The sequence below is a fragment of the Xylocopa sonorina genome, chromosome 1 (genome assembly GCF_050948175.1).
Source record: "Xylocopa sonorina isolate GNS202 chromosome 1, iyXylSono1_principal, whole genome shotgun sequence".
Classification (NCBI taxonomy): Eukaryota; Metazoa; Arthropoda; class Insecta; order Hymenoptera; family Apidae; genus Xylocopa; species Xylocopa sonorina.
This window is the reverse complement of record NC_135193.1, coordinates 5,480,024-5,496,208: the sequence shown is the minus strand read 5'-3', so window position 1 is coordinate 5,496,208 and position 16,185 is coordinate 5,480,024. Positions and strand designations below refer to the sequence as shown.

Below are 16,185 nucleotides of genomic sequence, written 5' to 3'. Positions count from 1 at the left end.
GATTAACGAACATGAAATGTGCGCCCCAATTTACACGAAGAAGGAATTTAACGGATTTGAAACGGAATGGTGACCTGTAAATCTGTACTTTGAGAAGTATGTTCGTGATTCGAGCGGAATAAAAATTTTATTGTAATTTAGAGGCGGATTTAGTCTCGAAACGAGATGCATTCTTCGCGAGTCAAGTAACGCAGCAGAAAACTAGGGGAAGTCAAACGGAAATTGAGAACATCGCAGTCCTCAAAAGGAGTCCCCAGAAACTTTCAGCACGCGCCATGTACATGCCTACATTTCCCAGAATTCCTTTCAATTCTGAAATGAAAGAAGGCAATGCTCCTCCAACTTCGCAGCTTTTGGCTTTTGTGCGCCAAGAATTTTCATTTATTTTCCCTCTACTTGCCGCGGCAAATGTCACCAGATACGCGAAAGACGATGAAAGTGTAGGGCGCTAACAAGTGGCGAGCAGTTTTTAGGGTGCCTCGCTACGGCATTTGTTTTATCGTTCACGCGGGGGATGTTTCAAAATGCGGAGGAGATAGAGGGAGCAGCGAACTTACGTGCTTGTTATACGTATTGCTCTTCAAAAACAAGAACGTCAAAGGAAATCAAACGTTCGCCTCGATTGTTTGCTGTCATAAAAATTGCATTTCGCCGTCACCTGCAAGCGAGTACTGTTATTCTCGCGATGGTACGTGATTTTGCATGAAAAACAGATGACGCGGCCATTACGCTAAAATCGCTGGAAAAAACAGTTCCGTATTATTCTCTCGCGTCGTGTGCTTTGATTTTGCAGCGCATAAATTTTTCGCGTTAGCTGTCACAGGCCTCTCCGATATAAAATATAAAACCTCTTCAATATTAGACACGCGTTGAATGTGTATTTTATAAAAAACGTATTTAAACGATAGTACAATATTATTATACAAAATTGATACACGTATCGTGAAAGAGTCGAGCGTGTCACGCGCGAATGTTACTTTGTACACGATAACCCAGCCAGATCGAGGAAGTAACGTGGCGCGTATAAATATGACCGGTAAAATATCGGTCGGGCGTTCTTCGCGTTTCTCGAGGGGCGAAATCAGCCCGCAGAGCATCGTCCCTATTCGCGGCGCAACGACGGCGTACGTCTACCTACTTCCGTCTAGCTGGGAGCTAGCACGTAATAAGAGGTCTCATCCTGCAGCGACATCAAGACGCAGCAAAAGCTCGACTCTGTTTTAATATGAATGACGTATACAGTTCAATTCCTCGGGGCTTTAATAGGTCGAATCGTCGATAATCCGAGTGAACGGGAACGTCAGCGGAAAATACAGAAAGGGGTATGCTCATCGGTTCGTGAATGAGGAGGAAGCTGGGTGAAAGTAGCGGGGGATAAAATGGGGGAAAGGAAGTGGTATGTTGGTCCATGGTATATAACGAGAGGAGGGGAGGATAGATGACGGGGAAAGCGAGGAGAAAAATTGTGGGTTTGTGTGAATGCCTGTCGGACGTGGATGTAACAGATGTGTATGGTTAGAAAAGTGGGGTGAGATAGAGAGATAGAGAGAGTGAGAGAGAGAGAGAGAGAGAGGGGGGGGATGGAGAGAATGAGTTGGGCGGTGGAAGCGAGAGGAATTGTCATTCGGTGGAATTGCAATTTCTCGCTGACGCGTGCTGTGCAACCTCCGGCGCGAGGAGTAAAAGCGGACTAATGATGCACACTAGACTTAATGCTCCGTTCCTGTTCTCATTTCCCACAAAGGTGCGAGCTGCCTGCGGAATGTCAGCCTAGAAGTAGTTCCGGAGACAGTGGAACGTGGTCAGAAGGTGATTCTGCGCTGCCATTACGATCTCGAGAACGCTCCTCTTTACTCCCTCCAGTGGTACCGTGGCAAGCACGAATTCTACCGTTACACGCCAAGGGATGATCCAGCCACCAAAATCTTCGACATCGCTGGGATTTACGTTGATGTAAGTGTCAAGATATTTTCATCGATACTAGTATTTAACCATCGTTAAGCAATCTATAGAATTTTATAAGAGTTTCCTTTATTTCCCTCGTTTTCATTATTCGGTGATCGGCTAATTTAATTTCGTCCAATTTTCTGATAAATCCTCAACACGACGCGAGTGGGGATAATTGTATGTTTCCGTTACAATTTCGGGGAGGTGGCGGTCCAACCCGCATCAATCGTTGGACAACAAACAACGATGTATGTTCCGCTGTATTAGCCTTCCGGTTGGCCAGGGACGATCCAAATATGTATGTGGTTTTATCACATCATGGTGGCCAACGCTCGTTAACAGCATCCTTGACCGCTGTAATCGCGGTAAAACAGGCCGGTTTTATCATCGTTCGAACATTTCTGCGCGCAGTTACACGCAATGGTTCCACGCGTTTCCGGCGTCGCGTCGGTTTCGAGGAGGCCACCGGCATGTGTGCACGCGTTCACGCTAGAAACGGCATCAAACATCGATGTGTATCTCCAAATCTGAATCAATATGGACGCGCAAGTTTCGCTTTATGAGGCTCACAGCTTACGTATCGTGCTCGTCGGTTTCGCAACGTACGCGTTACATCCAAGCAAGTTTCGAGTCTGCTTAAAAACGTTGCTCTCCTTCATCGAAGTACCCGCGTACCGTTGGAAGCAATCCAATCAGATTCGAACGTGATATATCTGATTCAATCTCCAGCTTTATGCAACTGATAAGCTCGTTCGGTCCGCGTTGTGGGTGGTTCACCGTTACGAGCATCGAACGGACGATCTGCGAGCGTAGTCACGCGGCTTTTACGTTTATCGTCGCAGTGTATACGCGTCCGTCCTCTGTCGCTCGCTAACGGAGAATAATACGCAACGGTCGCGTCACATGACGTAAAAGTTCGAAACGAAAAAACGGTGTTCAACGCCGCGAGACGCGAAGGAAGTATTGTCAAGTTGCATCGCTCGATACGGCGGCCGTGAGCTGGCGTTTATTTCAACGGTATCACCGAGCTTTTACTTGTTACTTATACACTGTGTCGTTCGTCGCGTCGGACACCTATGTTTTGTTCAGTTGGATAACCATTTTTCCCTTTTCGATGGCTCGAGAAGAGTTCGCGCGCAGTTTGTTTTCGTCGCCGTTGACACAACGAGCAGCGAACTGTCTATTGCTCTTGTATGCTTGCCAAATAACGGAGTTGTTTTCCGTGAAATTATTATCGAGAAATACGCGGTGCGCACCGTGTTAATAAATATGAAATTTTGATTGCATCCATTACCCAGTAGCAACACCTGTGCCTCTATTCTGATGTCGGCAATTCCATCAAGATCGTCATTAAACGCAATCCAAATCGTAATTCATTTTGTTCAAGCTGCATCCGGTCCATTTACATTAACGACTATCGGTCGATCTAACCTTTTAATTAAAAAGATTGCCACGTGTATTTATCCCACCGTTGATAACAGTTTAATACCGCGGAGAAGAAAGTCGTGATTTCGTAATAGAGATTTTTTCGACGGCAACAGCTCGATGCTCCTCCGCTTAGCATCCATCGCGTGCATTTTGACGCGCATAAATCAACGGTAGGGAAAAAGTCCAGTCTTTCTTCGGCTACCTTTCTTTCGTTCTCGTTAAAAGCCACCCTTCCATCCGTCCCCGCTTCGCCGTTGTCTCTTCCACCCCGTCTACCACATACATCTTCTTGCTTCGTTATTTAAATCCCGCTAATTATGCATATTTTGCGTTGCCCGTCCCGATGAAACGATCCGCCGCCACTTTTCCCCGGGGACGCTCCGCCTCCGCCTTCTTCGCCGCTATCTTGCCCCCGAGGTGTCTCAGCTTTCGCGCTTGCTTCATCGAGCCAATTTACTCGAGTGCAGGGTAATTCCTGATAAGATGACGATTTTCTCGAGTGCCGCTCTCGACGCTGCCGCTGGTCGACCAAGAAACATTCAGTGAAAAAGCGTCCGTTGTCGCGAGACACTCCTCGCATTAACGTTTCGGCGTTTCCACGTATCGCGCCCGGGAACGAATTTCTCGCCCGGTGTTTCGCGTTCCTTCGCCGGTCGAGACGCGCGGAATAACGCTGGTATCGATTAATTCGCTACTGGGGGGACATTTTTAGCTGGAATTACCGTGATCAAATTTGATGTCCAGGTATAAAATGGGTAAGCATCATTCGGCGTTGGGAAGTTTAGATAACAGATATAAAACGGGGCTTAATTTCAACGCCAGTGATATTTTTATAGTGGAGCTTTCTTATGGCGGTTATAAAAATTTACTGGCTGAATTGATGAATTTGCGATATAAACGGTGAAACTGGCGATAGAGAAATCTGACTTTGGTCAATTCTAAGATTACCGTCTGCAGTGTTGCAAGCGCAAACATTTCGAAACGTTAGTTCTATTTAGGCACCACGTGATACCATCGCCACGTTTGTTATTATTGCTCCAATTTTCAGAGTGAATTTAATGAATCTATTCCCAGTCGCGACTAAGTAGTCACGCCTGAATACCAAATGCGATGTGTACGGTTCATTCGATACACCGCGGCGTCGACTGACGCTAGTACGCGACTATGTACACGTGCATATATTATACATATATTAAACTTGAGTAGACATTTGCAAGCCCAAGAATAGGAGAGCAGAAACTCTCATTAATAATATTCGCTAATAATATCTAATCGCTGGTTTATATCGCTTGATCAGCGAAGGAGATGGGACAACGAAAGAGAGGAATTGTTTGGCGATTAAGTAGCGCCATTGAAATTGTTAATTCGGCATGAAAATTGCGACGGGCAAATTCGATTTTGGCCCAGCTTCTGACTCGGTTCGATTAATAAGCCTTTGTCCGAGCATCGTGATCATTAAATATCGGCTAACGTTTCAGGACACAGTCGTTAATAATAATTTGCGTATCAATAATCAGTGGCTGTGTGCTTATTCGTTAGGGGTTCAACGAGATAGCGGACGAAGAATCGTTCTGATTAGATTAGTATAATGGTCATTTATATCGTTTATGTCGTTGTCACTTTGTCGAAAAGTGTCCGATTATTCGAACAATGTCTGAAATTGCCAAATCAAATTATCGCGATATTAATAAGTAGTGAAATTAGCCATTAACTGGTATTGATGACGCAAATCGCGATTATCCTATTGTCTAGGTAATCTTTTTATTCTCATTAGTCACTTCGCGTAATCTAAAGAGTGTGCAATTATAAAAATTAAAAAAAAAAACGATACCATCGACGTTATATTACAATTTCAATAATTTCAAATTAAATTAAACTGTTATTGCTAGTTCAACGCTCACCATCGGTGCCAGAATTCCTCCGGAAATTCGTCCCACTTTCCTCGCTAATTTAAAGACAAAATTACAGATTTACGCGACCACGAAAGCCATACACACTTCGTATCGTCGGTTCAATAAACAGTTAGCTCGTTTCGACGATTATAAAGCGTCCGCTCGTGCCTATTTCGTCCGGTTAAAACCGCGCGAAGGAGGCAATGAATCGTGCGTTCGTTTAATTCCACGCACAAAACGGCAAAGGGACGCGCGGATGAATACGCTGGCCGCCGGACATCCGCGCGGAATTTCATTCGGACTATAATCAGTCGAGATAAATCGAGATATCGTTAATCGTCGCGAGCAGGGGGTTGCAGGGATGGCGGATGGGGTATTCTAACGTCCCGGTGGCGGTGCACGATAACGCGTGTCGCCCTGGCTGATACCCATTTGCATTCACTTTGCATACACACCTTACCCGTTGCTCTGTTTCAGGCGGAGAACTCGAACAAGAGCCAGGTAACGCTGCGCGACGTCGACTTCGCCCTCTCGGGTACGTTCAGCTGCGAAGTTACGGCGGACGCGCCGAGCTTCTCCACGGCCTCCGTCTCGAAGAATGTCACGGTAGTGTGTAAGTACATGCCTCGCGACGTTACAGAGTATGTATCACAGGGAACTCGACGTATCCAACATGCTCGTGTCTACCTGGGACGGTCGTCGCTCACCCACTCACCGCTACTTTCCTTTCTGGTGCACGCGAGTCGCGCGTGTGCACCGTGGTATAAAGTCACATTGCCCCGCGTACCTATGCAGACACTCTCGCGTGCTCTGTTTTAAGATTTATTAGTTTTATTTCGTCAGCAGTTTCAATAAATTCAGATGTCCCTCGGATAAACGGTTGATTTGGATTATGAAGGATTAATCGTCGTGTTTTCTACTGGTATTTATTTCTTTGTGGAATAAGAACGGATACTCGTTTCTAGATTCGCATGTTTTACTGGTGATTTTACTTGTTAAAATAAGACTAAAGTTGGAAGTAACAGAATTGTGTTTTGGAGAAAAATAACTTTGGAAGTTTGGCAAGTATGCGCTCGCTAGTAGTAAGAGTCAATCGCAAACGCGCCAGGGGCGTTTGCGTGTAACCACTCGAGATTTTTACCACGCGTTTCATTGGCAATGAGTTCTTACCATCAGCGCACTTATACTTTATGGATTTTCAAAGTCGTTTCTTCTTGAAACTGCAAGTTGAACGTAGTTTTGTTGTTGCTGAATTTCATTTTATTCTGATTCATGGGCACTATCTCTTAAATTTTGTACTAACGTTTGCTTCTACATGTTTCGTACATCTTTCGATGGCCTAATACGGATCACAGACGCGAACTGCTGTGTGTAAGTATGAAACTCATAGAGGAAACATCTAATTCAGTCGGATGGGAAGATGCAGAAGTGTATTTCACAGACAATACAGCTATATCGGTGCGTACTTCTAAAACATATAGAAGATAGGAAAGATAAGTTTCAGCACACAGCGCAACGTTTCCCTCTAAATTCTCCTTTCAACATTTTCCAATTTTCTCCACCTTCACGTACTGAGATCTATAACCCAATTCGCTCCCTAGAACCATATCGTGTATGCAACGGACTTCAACGAGCCCTAAATATAAAGTAAAATTCTATCCCTATTTCTAACAGTACCAGAGAATCCAACCACCATTTCTTCCTCGCGTCTCTCTCTATTATTTAAAGTCGTTAAAATTAATCTTCTAAGAGAGAGAGACCAGAGAACTTCGTATATAATTTAAAAGTTTCTCAGCTACGGAGCATCTGAAATCTCGCTGCAAGAGAATTAACAGGACGCTGACATAGAAAATTAAGGAACACCCCGTATATTTCTCTTTCCGGTTGCTTCGCTACCCCGCGTGCATCCTCCCTGTGGTATTGAATCTAAACGAATTTCCGCTGTGCGTCGTGCTTTCAAAGCGTTCGTTCGCAAAAACAAATGCGTGGAATCGAACAACGATTGATTTGAATAAAATCGCAAGAAAAGCAATAATATATAAAAAAATTTATAAATCGTCTACCCAGATATCCCTCTGGCTTCCTGTAAATGCTTAAAAAGATAGTGGCCTTGTGTACCCTCCATCCCTTGCAATTTTTACTCGAATGTGGCTCTTCTCTACCCCGCGAACCACACAATGCGAATTTAGCGATTCTAATTTCTACTCTATGAATTTCATGGTTGCTCCAAATTCGTGAACACTCCTGGCATTGTACGCGCTCGTCTTGCGGAATTTAAAAGTACAATTTAAACCGTTCGCAGAGCCAACGAGTATCCGAAAATTCGCTGGAAATATACTGGCACGGTGGCGACGAAAAGGATTAACGAACACCCTGTAGTTTTGACTTCCTGGTTGCTTCGCACCCACCCTTCGCGTGCATCCCTCTTCAGTGCCGTTGCATCCGCGTGAATTTCCGCGGCTATGTACCTACCCCGTAGAGAAAGTTTCTCCTTGACGGTGCCATTAACTCTGCTTGCGTTTGATCCGAACCAGTTGCGGCCTCCGAACCTCGGAATCGGTTCCGTTGTCGCGAACGATTCCGCACATGCCACCTATGGCCATGTACGTACGTATGTATGCACGCGCGCGTATAAGTACACGTATTTGCACATATGTACACGTCCTACGTACGGTTCGCCGTGAAACTTGCCCTCGCGTAAATTCGTGGAGTGTTTCTAATTTCCTCGAGCACACCGCAGCGAGATCAAAGGAGTGTTCCTAGGGTTAATCAGTGCACGCCGCAAGATCGCGAGTACGTTAACGCATTTTCCGACTTCACAGCGATCTTCCGGATGCCAGACGGTTTAGCAGTGACGGACGAGAAGCATTATCGAGACTTGGTTAATTAACGAGTTCGTTTCTATAATTTTCTTTTTTTCACAGCCAGGGACAGACGGAAGTCATTCGTTTGATCTGAACGCTTTTCATTACTCTTACGTAAATCGTTCCTAATTCACTGTTCTACAGTTTGCGAGCTAGGTTAAGTGTGGATCGTCAAGAACAGGTAGGAGATTCGATGTTCATAATTCTGGTACCTCGACGGTCCGTATAACGAAGCAAAAGTTGAATCGATCAGAAACAGCTATGTTCGTTCATCCGGTATCGTTATATCTCTTTTGTTTTCCGCCATTCGTTCCTGAAAGTTAATTGATAGTTACGGGAAAGTTTCAATCGGGATTACAGCGGTTCGATACCGTCGCTTCATTATTTCGTAAGAGAGCAGTAGCCGCGTGCCAATTTATTCATTGTCCAAGTTTAGTTAAAACTTGAAATCCCAGAAGTTGATAGAAGCCGAAACTTTGTTGCGTGCGTAAATATTGGAGCGGAGTTCCGCGCAAACGAACACAGCAAGACGAAGGAGGGTTAAAGTTCTGAAGACAGCGAACGCGAGGGAAAGACGCAGGAAACAAGCGGGGCTTCTAATTTCACAAAAATTAACGCGATACACGCGACGCTTCGTTATGCGATTCGATACTTGAATCTCGCGTCGTATCTAGTATTTTAACGTATAGTATCCTCTAATAACATCGAAGATCGTTTGCTTTAGAAATTTACGATGCGGACGCAAGTTGTTTCGAAAGCGTCCCAAGCGTCGATCAGGGGCCATTCAAGTTTTTTTCGCCCGCCTCCTGAGGTCGACGCTTACCCGTATCGGCAACCTCTTACGCGGAAAGTCGGAAACGAAGTTCCATTTGCCAGTCTGGGCGAGAGATCCGGGGGAATCCGCAATTTACCGCCAGCAGTTCTGATATTGAAATCCCGAGTACCCGTGGCGGGCGCGCGCGTTTCGGTTTCCTACGTGGGGGAATTCCTCATGCACGGCCAATTGTCCCAAGCGAACTCTTCTCCTTTTTTTCTTCTTTTTTTTTTATATTTTCCTCTATCAGCCAGCTCGCAGGTAACGCGTACGAAGAATTCGTAGCGCGCGTCCACGATCTACGCGGGCCTTGCCTATTTGCAGACGAGCGAACGGATCGGATACGAGCGAGGATATAACTTGAAATCGAACGGAATGTTATTCGATCAGAATTCGTGCGAAGGACTGCGAGCTCGTCTTGTAAAGCGCCGTGTGTCCATCGCGTTTCCTATCGCCCCAGCCCTTCCATTGTTAAATCGAAGACGGACTGCATGAATTTCTCGCCATTCCCGCGAGAATTTTTTATTATCGTCGAGAGAAATCCTCGCGTATTCCACAGGAAAAAATTCATTTCTCGATGTCTTCGCGTGGATCAACGAATTAGTACAATCCTGCTGAATTGACACAACGGTGGATATGATTTATCTATTCGTACGCGTTCTAACTGTTGATAGGCTGTTAACTAATTATTAATTGTACCAATGCGATGTAATGTAACACTTTGCATGAATGACCGTTTTGAATTTGATTTCGCGTAATACCGGAACGAGATCACGAGTCGGGTACCGTGAAATACGTTTACAAGCATCAACGTGTCAGCGACTAACAATATATTCCAATTCTGGCTGTTTAGCGTAAAAATATTCAGCGTAATATTCGCATTACACGTTTCAAGCACTTACCCATTAGTTGCTATTAAGGCTATCATTTTCGTAGCGCTACTTATCCCTGAAAACAAGGAATGCGGGAGAGGGTAATAGAATGTGTGGTACTTGCCAGCGGTTGCCCCAGAATTTCTGTAATTTAGCAATTTGCTGGGATACGAGCGCAGTGATTTCGCGATACGCACGGCTGAAAGGAGCATCGAACGGGAAGAAAACAGCAGAGAATTCTGATGATGTCAAAGTTGATTTATACGAGTGGCAGATATTCATTTTCTGCCCCGAGTCGATGAACTCGACGCATCGGTGGCTTCGGACGCGTTTATTTGACCGAACGTTCCCATTCGGTCGAAAACGTAGCTTAAAGAAATAAGAACTGGAGAATTTATGATGATTCCGATGCTTTCTCTTGGTCGCTTCCTTCAATGGCCTATGAATTTCAAGCGTATGCGGCAAGAATACGAACGTTACCATAGGAAGTATCCATGACCACGTACGCTTGGGATATTCGTACGGTGTTCTCATCCCGCTGCACGTGAATCGGCATTTATATCTTGAATTTCGACTACTTTACAAACAATTACGCAAAATTGATTTCACCAAATTTTGCCCACCATCCCTCCTGTGTGGGGCACTCGATCGTACCAAATGAATACGAAATCATTTCTACTCAGTGCCATTTGATTACTTAACGAGTAGCCATTGTCAGGGAGATTCCTGGAAAGTTTTAATTTGGCTATTCGTATCTTCGTTTTTAATGTTTTTTTCTTCCGTTCGAACAACAATTATCAAACTCTCCGAGGAATGGTTAATTTTTCGATTAAAAATTGCTGATTAGTTTCCAGTCGTATCTTCGCAAAGAATTACCATAGTTCTAGTAAGTTTAGTAAATCTCTTCTGACAAGTATCTATTATGGTATGCAAATATTTTTCATGAACAAACTTTTATGGGAGAGAAGGAACAAACAGGCTGACCTGCGAATGCATTCGAGACGCGTTCGCTAATTTATGACCAGTACGTAGATTTACGATAGCCGAGTGTAGGGGATTGCGAAAGGAATAGAGAGATCGATTGGTGCCTGATAGCAAATAATACGAACTTTCGCAATGAAAGCATTGTAAGTGGTTGAACGATTTCTGGAATCGGCAAGAGTGTGTTAGAAGAGAGCGGGTGGCGCAACGTGAAACCGTTCCTCGCGTGCGCGCTCAACTTTAATCAATTCTCATAGTTCAGGTTCCGAACTTCTCACACTTCTTAGAATGAATTCCAAGGGGATGAAAGAAATAATTAAGTCGATTCGAGGAATACACTCGATCAGTTTGTCTCGCAAAGAGAAACGTTTACACTCGATATGCATGTAGCAAACGGTCATTATACTGTTTCCCCTGTATTTTGCATTTCAGTGAACCGTGCGCCGCGCCACGTACAACGATGCAATTTCAATTTTAAATCAACACTAAACGCTTCGAAACATTGATTGCGTTTTTTCCTCCTATAAGAAGCAACTGTTGAAAAATGCCTTAAACAAATATCGGAATTTTTAACTTTCGCGCTGCCTCGCCGATCCTGCGATGCAAATTGTTTTTATGACAGACCCATTCAAATAAATATTCATTTTCATCCACTTTTTTATACAATAGCGTTATAGCCTCTTTGTATTCAGCCAACTGTGCAATCACTCGATTCCATTTGATTCGTTGTCGGCGCTCGAAAACGAACCGGGGAGTTTAAAAATCAATTTTCGTGCGATTTCGTTGCCCGGTCGTTACGTTTAACCGGTCAGTAAATACGTTACGACATTTCGGGCTGAAGGAGCGGCGACAAAAAAAAAAAAAAGAAAAAACACCCTCGGAATTAGTTAATGCAATTCCAAGTCGTCGCGTTGTACGGCGGGCACACAATTACAAAGTTCACAGTCTGACGAGTCAAAAACGAATTCAGTCAACAGTTTCGTAATGAATTAACTGCGTGCGCGTAATTAGTGACAGAGAGTTGTTCCATCGGCGAGAAACATTTTACTCTTTTTGTGTATTTTTCGTATTCCGCCGAGGCATCGACAGAAATGGCGTTGCAATTAAACAGGCGTCGTGATTAAAGCCCGACACCTCCTCGGTAATGAACGTATCAATGTACAATGACTCGTCTCGTTTTGATTCGCTGGAATTATATCGGAATCCTCCGTTATTGCGTACAGCTCGTACCGTTCTTTTTCCGCGTTAAATTAATTCGTACTGTTGATCGTTACACGTTACGATTCCTTAACGGAAATACGTGGAAAATTGTGTACTTCGCGTTCTCGAAATATCTCATCGATTCTTGTCCACACTTTTTTGCGATCGGAACGTCACTTGTCACGCGTGCCACGCAATCGTGTCAGTTATCTTGAAGTTCACACTGTATATTTGCGTAAACTCCACTTCGCACAACTTGGATTCGCAGTGGAGCAATTTGCATGGACAAAAGCCACATATCTCATGGAAATTGGATATACAGGATTGTAACGTACACCACTGCATCGTCCTTTCCACCGCTTCCGCTGAAAACTATGCCCATACGAGTAACACTGGGCCATCACTTTTCTGCAGTATACCTTACCCGTTCGAAGCGTCCTTTAAACGAAGGTCCAGCCGAAAGAACTTCGATTTCGTTCGAAATTTAAAATTTAAAGAGACACCCTTCGAGTCGAATGAATATTGACAAACGATAACTTCAATTACCCAGGCGACACGCTCGCGCAATTACAATTTCGTCGCAATTCTTTTCCCCGCGGAACGCGTGCTGCGGGAACCGAACACTTTTACTGCCGTTGATAGTTTATGAGCGTTGCCATTATACCCGTTGCAGATTAAACAGTTGTTGACCAACGTACATATGTACGTACGCAGGTTACGAGAACAATTTTGAAAGCGGCGGCCGATAAGCGCGGTACAAGATTGATGATCGAATGATACGCGATGCCTGTCGAAATCCCTGCGAGCCGTAGACCATTCAAATCCGCGGGATTCATGGGTCGTTTGTATCGAGCAATATTCGGTGGGTCACGGACGAATTCGTCCGTATAAAACACTTTGAGCGACACAAATTAGCGGCAACGGGCGACCCCTAGCAGTCCACCCTCTGCCGCTCCCACGCGATAATGTCGCAGTGTACGCTCGCGTTTCGAAACGAAACGACCGTGTACAAATCCCCGTGTATTTCGTTAATACGCGTGTATACAAGTCTGGCTACGTGTGTATACTATACCATTCATAAGTATTTCGAGAGTCCCGTATTGTTCGATACGCGTGAAATATTAGCTCGGGGGTTGAAACTATCCAACGAGACTTTCGCTGCTATTTTTGTATCGCGCGATTCTACGGAATTAATGCGGATTAATGAGAGTGACAACGGACGTCGAGTAATGTAAAAAGAGCATCGAGATTCGCGTCGATTTTCAGGCTCGCATCGAATCGGGAACGTCTCGTTCGGATTTACTCACGATAACATACTCGGCTGCTTTCACGGTAGAGATCACTGTTAGGCAGATTACGTTCTAATTAGATATCTTGAGCGTATTAAACGGAACTCAGTTTTAGGTCGGTTAACATTAAATTAGAGGATCTTGATTGTATCTGCCTTTGAGCGGATTAGATGGATTACGTACAATGAATTTAAACCGAACGCAAACGATCAGCTTAAAGAGAGCTGGTACGTTGACGATCGCAAGCTTTCCGTGAACTTTCAACGTCCCTTTGACTATTTTTCAAAGAATTAAACGATAAATCTCTCTACAGTTCTCCGTGATCGTGGTATTTTTAATTAATAATTGTTCCGATTAAAATGAAAGATGAAAAGGCGAAAAATTGCAAGTTGCCCCATAATTTAATGCGGGATAGAGAAATACGATGTTTCAGGTTTACTGGAACTCGTTGTTACAAGCAAAGAAAATAATATCGACGGTAAACGCGTACTTCATTAGAAACACTTGATGCGGAAAGAAATTTTTCGCGATGAACCAAGGTAGAGCACGTTCTACTCCGGTACGAATATGAATTTCATATCTTGCGATAATACCACGGGATGTTCTTAAAGTAAACGAATCTTGACTAGCCATAGTTTTCACGTAGCCGAGGAAAAATCGTACTTACTGTTGGACTTGGTGGAATGGCGGTGGAACGACTTTTTTATCGATTCTTATCCGAACTCGCCGTTCATCTCGTAGTAAATATTGAACATTGAGAATTCTGGTTCCGGTTTGAATCGTAACGCGCTCTTTTATTCGTGTAATGGCGGCAACCATTCTTACCTTGTCCAATGAAACAAAATCACTTTTGCTACGATACACGTATAAATTCATGTACTATTCATGGCTTCGTTTGTTTCAGCAAGGGTTGGTTAATACCACGACGCTGCTTGCATTAGCTTGAACGGAATAATTGGCCGCTGTCAATTCGAGAGCATAATTTCCCTCGTAAATAGGAACTAACGATTATACTTAGAATTCATGGAAATGGAGACTTAGCGTTCTGCTGCGAACGTTCGATTCGGTTCTCTCAGGGTTGTACAGACCGGTTGTAAAATGGAAAAAGGAAATTGATTTCTTCGTTAATTAGTATTTATTCCGTATTAAGTTTATGCGTCCACAGCGTTTAAATTTACTTAAATTGTACGCGACTCCATAATTGTGTTATAATTAATTCTTGGACGACGTTGCTCGATGGTTTCATTTACTTTCTTCTTACAAACTAGTCGCTTATTGAACTCAAAACGATTATAAAGTTGCGTAATGATGCTACACGTTGCACTTTTAAAACAGCTTTTCATTTCATACTTGCACACTTCCTACGCGATATTTGAAAATTTCGCGAAGCGAAATTCTTCTGCTTCGATACGAGTGATATAAAAAAAAAAACGCGTGAAACGTGATTTAAAAATAACAAATAAAAACCACTGACGTATTAATTGTCACGCGATACTGTTTACTCCTTAATCATTCCGTACACGTACGCAGAAAATCTCCGTTTTAATCCCCGATATTGAAATACAATCTGACCTGGGCGAAATTCGTTTCACTTCGTTCGTTTGAAACAGTTTGATCTCGTTTCCACGCCGGTTCTCTCCCCTTTCCCGTAGAATTCGTTTCCGATGGAAAACGCGAAATCATGTTCGCAGCCTCTATACAAAACGACGCCGGATAGATGATAACTATTACGTAATCAAGTTAGAGCTGCATTCATAGACGGAAGACGAAAACATAACTGAAATTCGGTTAGCCGTCCTCTCGTTTTGCGAATCACCCGTTTATCGCCGACAAGGTGAGAGGGTTAAACGGTTATTTCCCTCGTTTCACTTCGCGGTAATCGGTTCTAGTTTTAGCAGAGCGAGGCGTCGGCTAAGTGGGACCGTAGGCGGGGAATCGGCGCTCGGTGCGTCCGCTTAATTATAAAATTAAACGCATCAATAGACGCACCAAACTGGCTAATCATTGGACTCGTCTGAGTGATCGGAACACTCGATCGTCGGCACAACGAACCGAGCTCTGGTTAAATGCCACGCCATCGGCATTCGTAAGAACGCAGACGCGTTTCAAATGGAATGTAAGCGATTGCACGTAAATATCTTTCTCGGACAATGGTTATTGAAAGCGAATGACAGATATGTATTTCGAATACAAATGCTCAGCAATTGACCGGAGTGAACGGAATTTCAACTGCGAAGGTTTAATATTATATTGGATGACTCTTTTGTTCGATAACACGTTTTTAACGGTCCACATGCTCCGGATTACTTCTTGCAGATAATCGATACGAATGGCCATTGTTTTGTTAGTCCGTGCATTCTTTTGCGAACTTGCACGAATTCGATTCAGTTTTACTTTGAATTTCCAGCATCGAACTCGAAGGTAAATTTTCTTTTCGTACCTCTGACGATACTTAAAGATAACGAGATTCTATGATAAAATTGCAGAAAATCAACAACCGTATTTTTCATTATTTAATCAGAAGCGCGTATGCAATGAACGAATAAAATTGATTTACGCATTCCCTCGAAAGTTACTTGCTTGCAGTTATGTCACCGCGCTTCCGCAACGGCGATATATAAGCTGTCAGAGGCTGAAATACTGTCATTCGAACATTTTGGCAGAAAAAGTTACGATTCCGTAGCGAGGACGCAAGTGGGAGGAAGATAGAGTGCTCAATTTATAGTTTCGTTATCACAATACAAACCGATACACGCGTCGCCGGGTATCCTCGGCCCGGTTATTCCACCCCTGTACGTGCAGGACCTTACGTCGTTAATATTTTGCAACAATACCGCGACCTACTTTATACCATTATTCCGATTGCCTGGAAAGATTTGTCGACAGCGACCGAAAATC

General features: G+C 43.8%; 1 protein-coding gene and 1 long non-coding RNA gene across 3 annotated transcripts in view; both read left to right on the top strand.

Annotated features, from left to right (window-relative positions):
- The window catches only part of LOC143424018 (uncharacterized), a 379,502-nt gene that overhangs the window by 320,886 nt on the left and 42,431 nt on the right, over positions 1-16,185 (top strand). The window lies entirely within an intron of this gene.
- The window catches only part of LOC143423999 (uncharacterized), a 414,599-nt gene that overhangs the window by 358,015 nt on the left and 40,399 nt on the right, over positions 1-16,185 (top strand). For both annotated transcript variants that reach the window (XM_076895777.1, XM_076895766.1), the window contains 2 exons: positions 1,745-1,953; positions 5,745-5,880. In XM_076895777.1, coding sequence (XP_076751892.1) covers positions 1,745-1,953; positions 5,745-5,880 — 345 coding nt within the window. The remainder of the gene's footprint in view (positions 1-1,744; positions 1,954-5,744; positions 5,881-16,185) is intronic.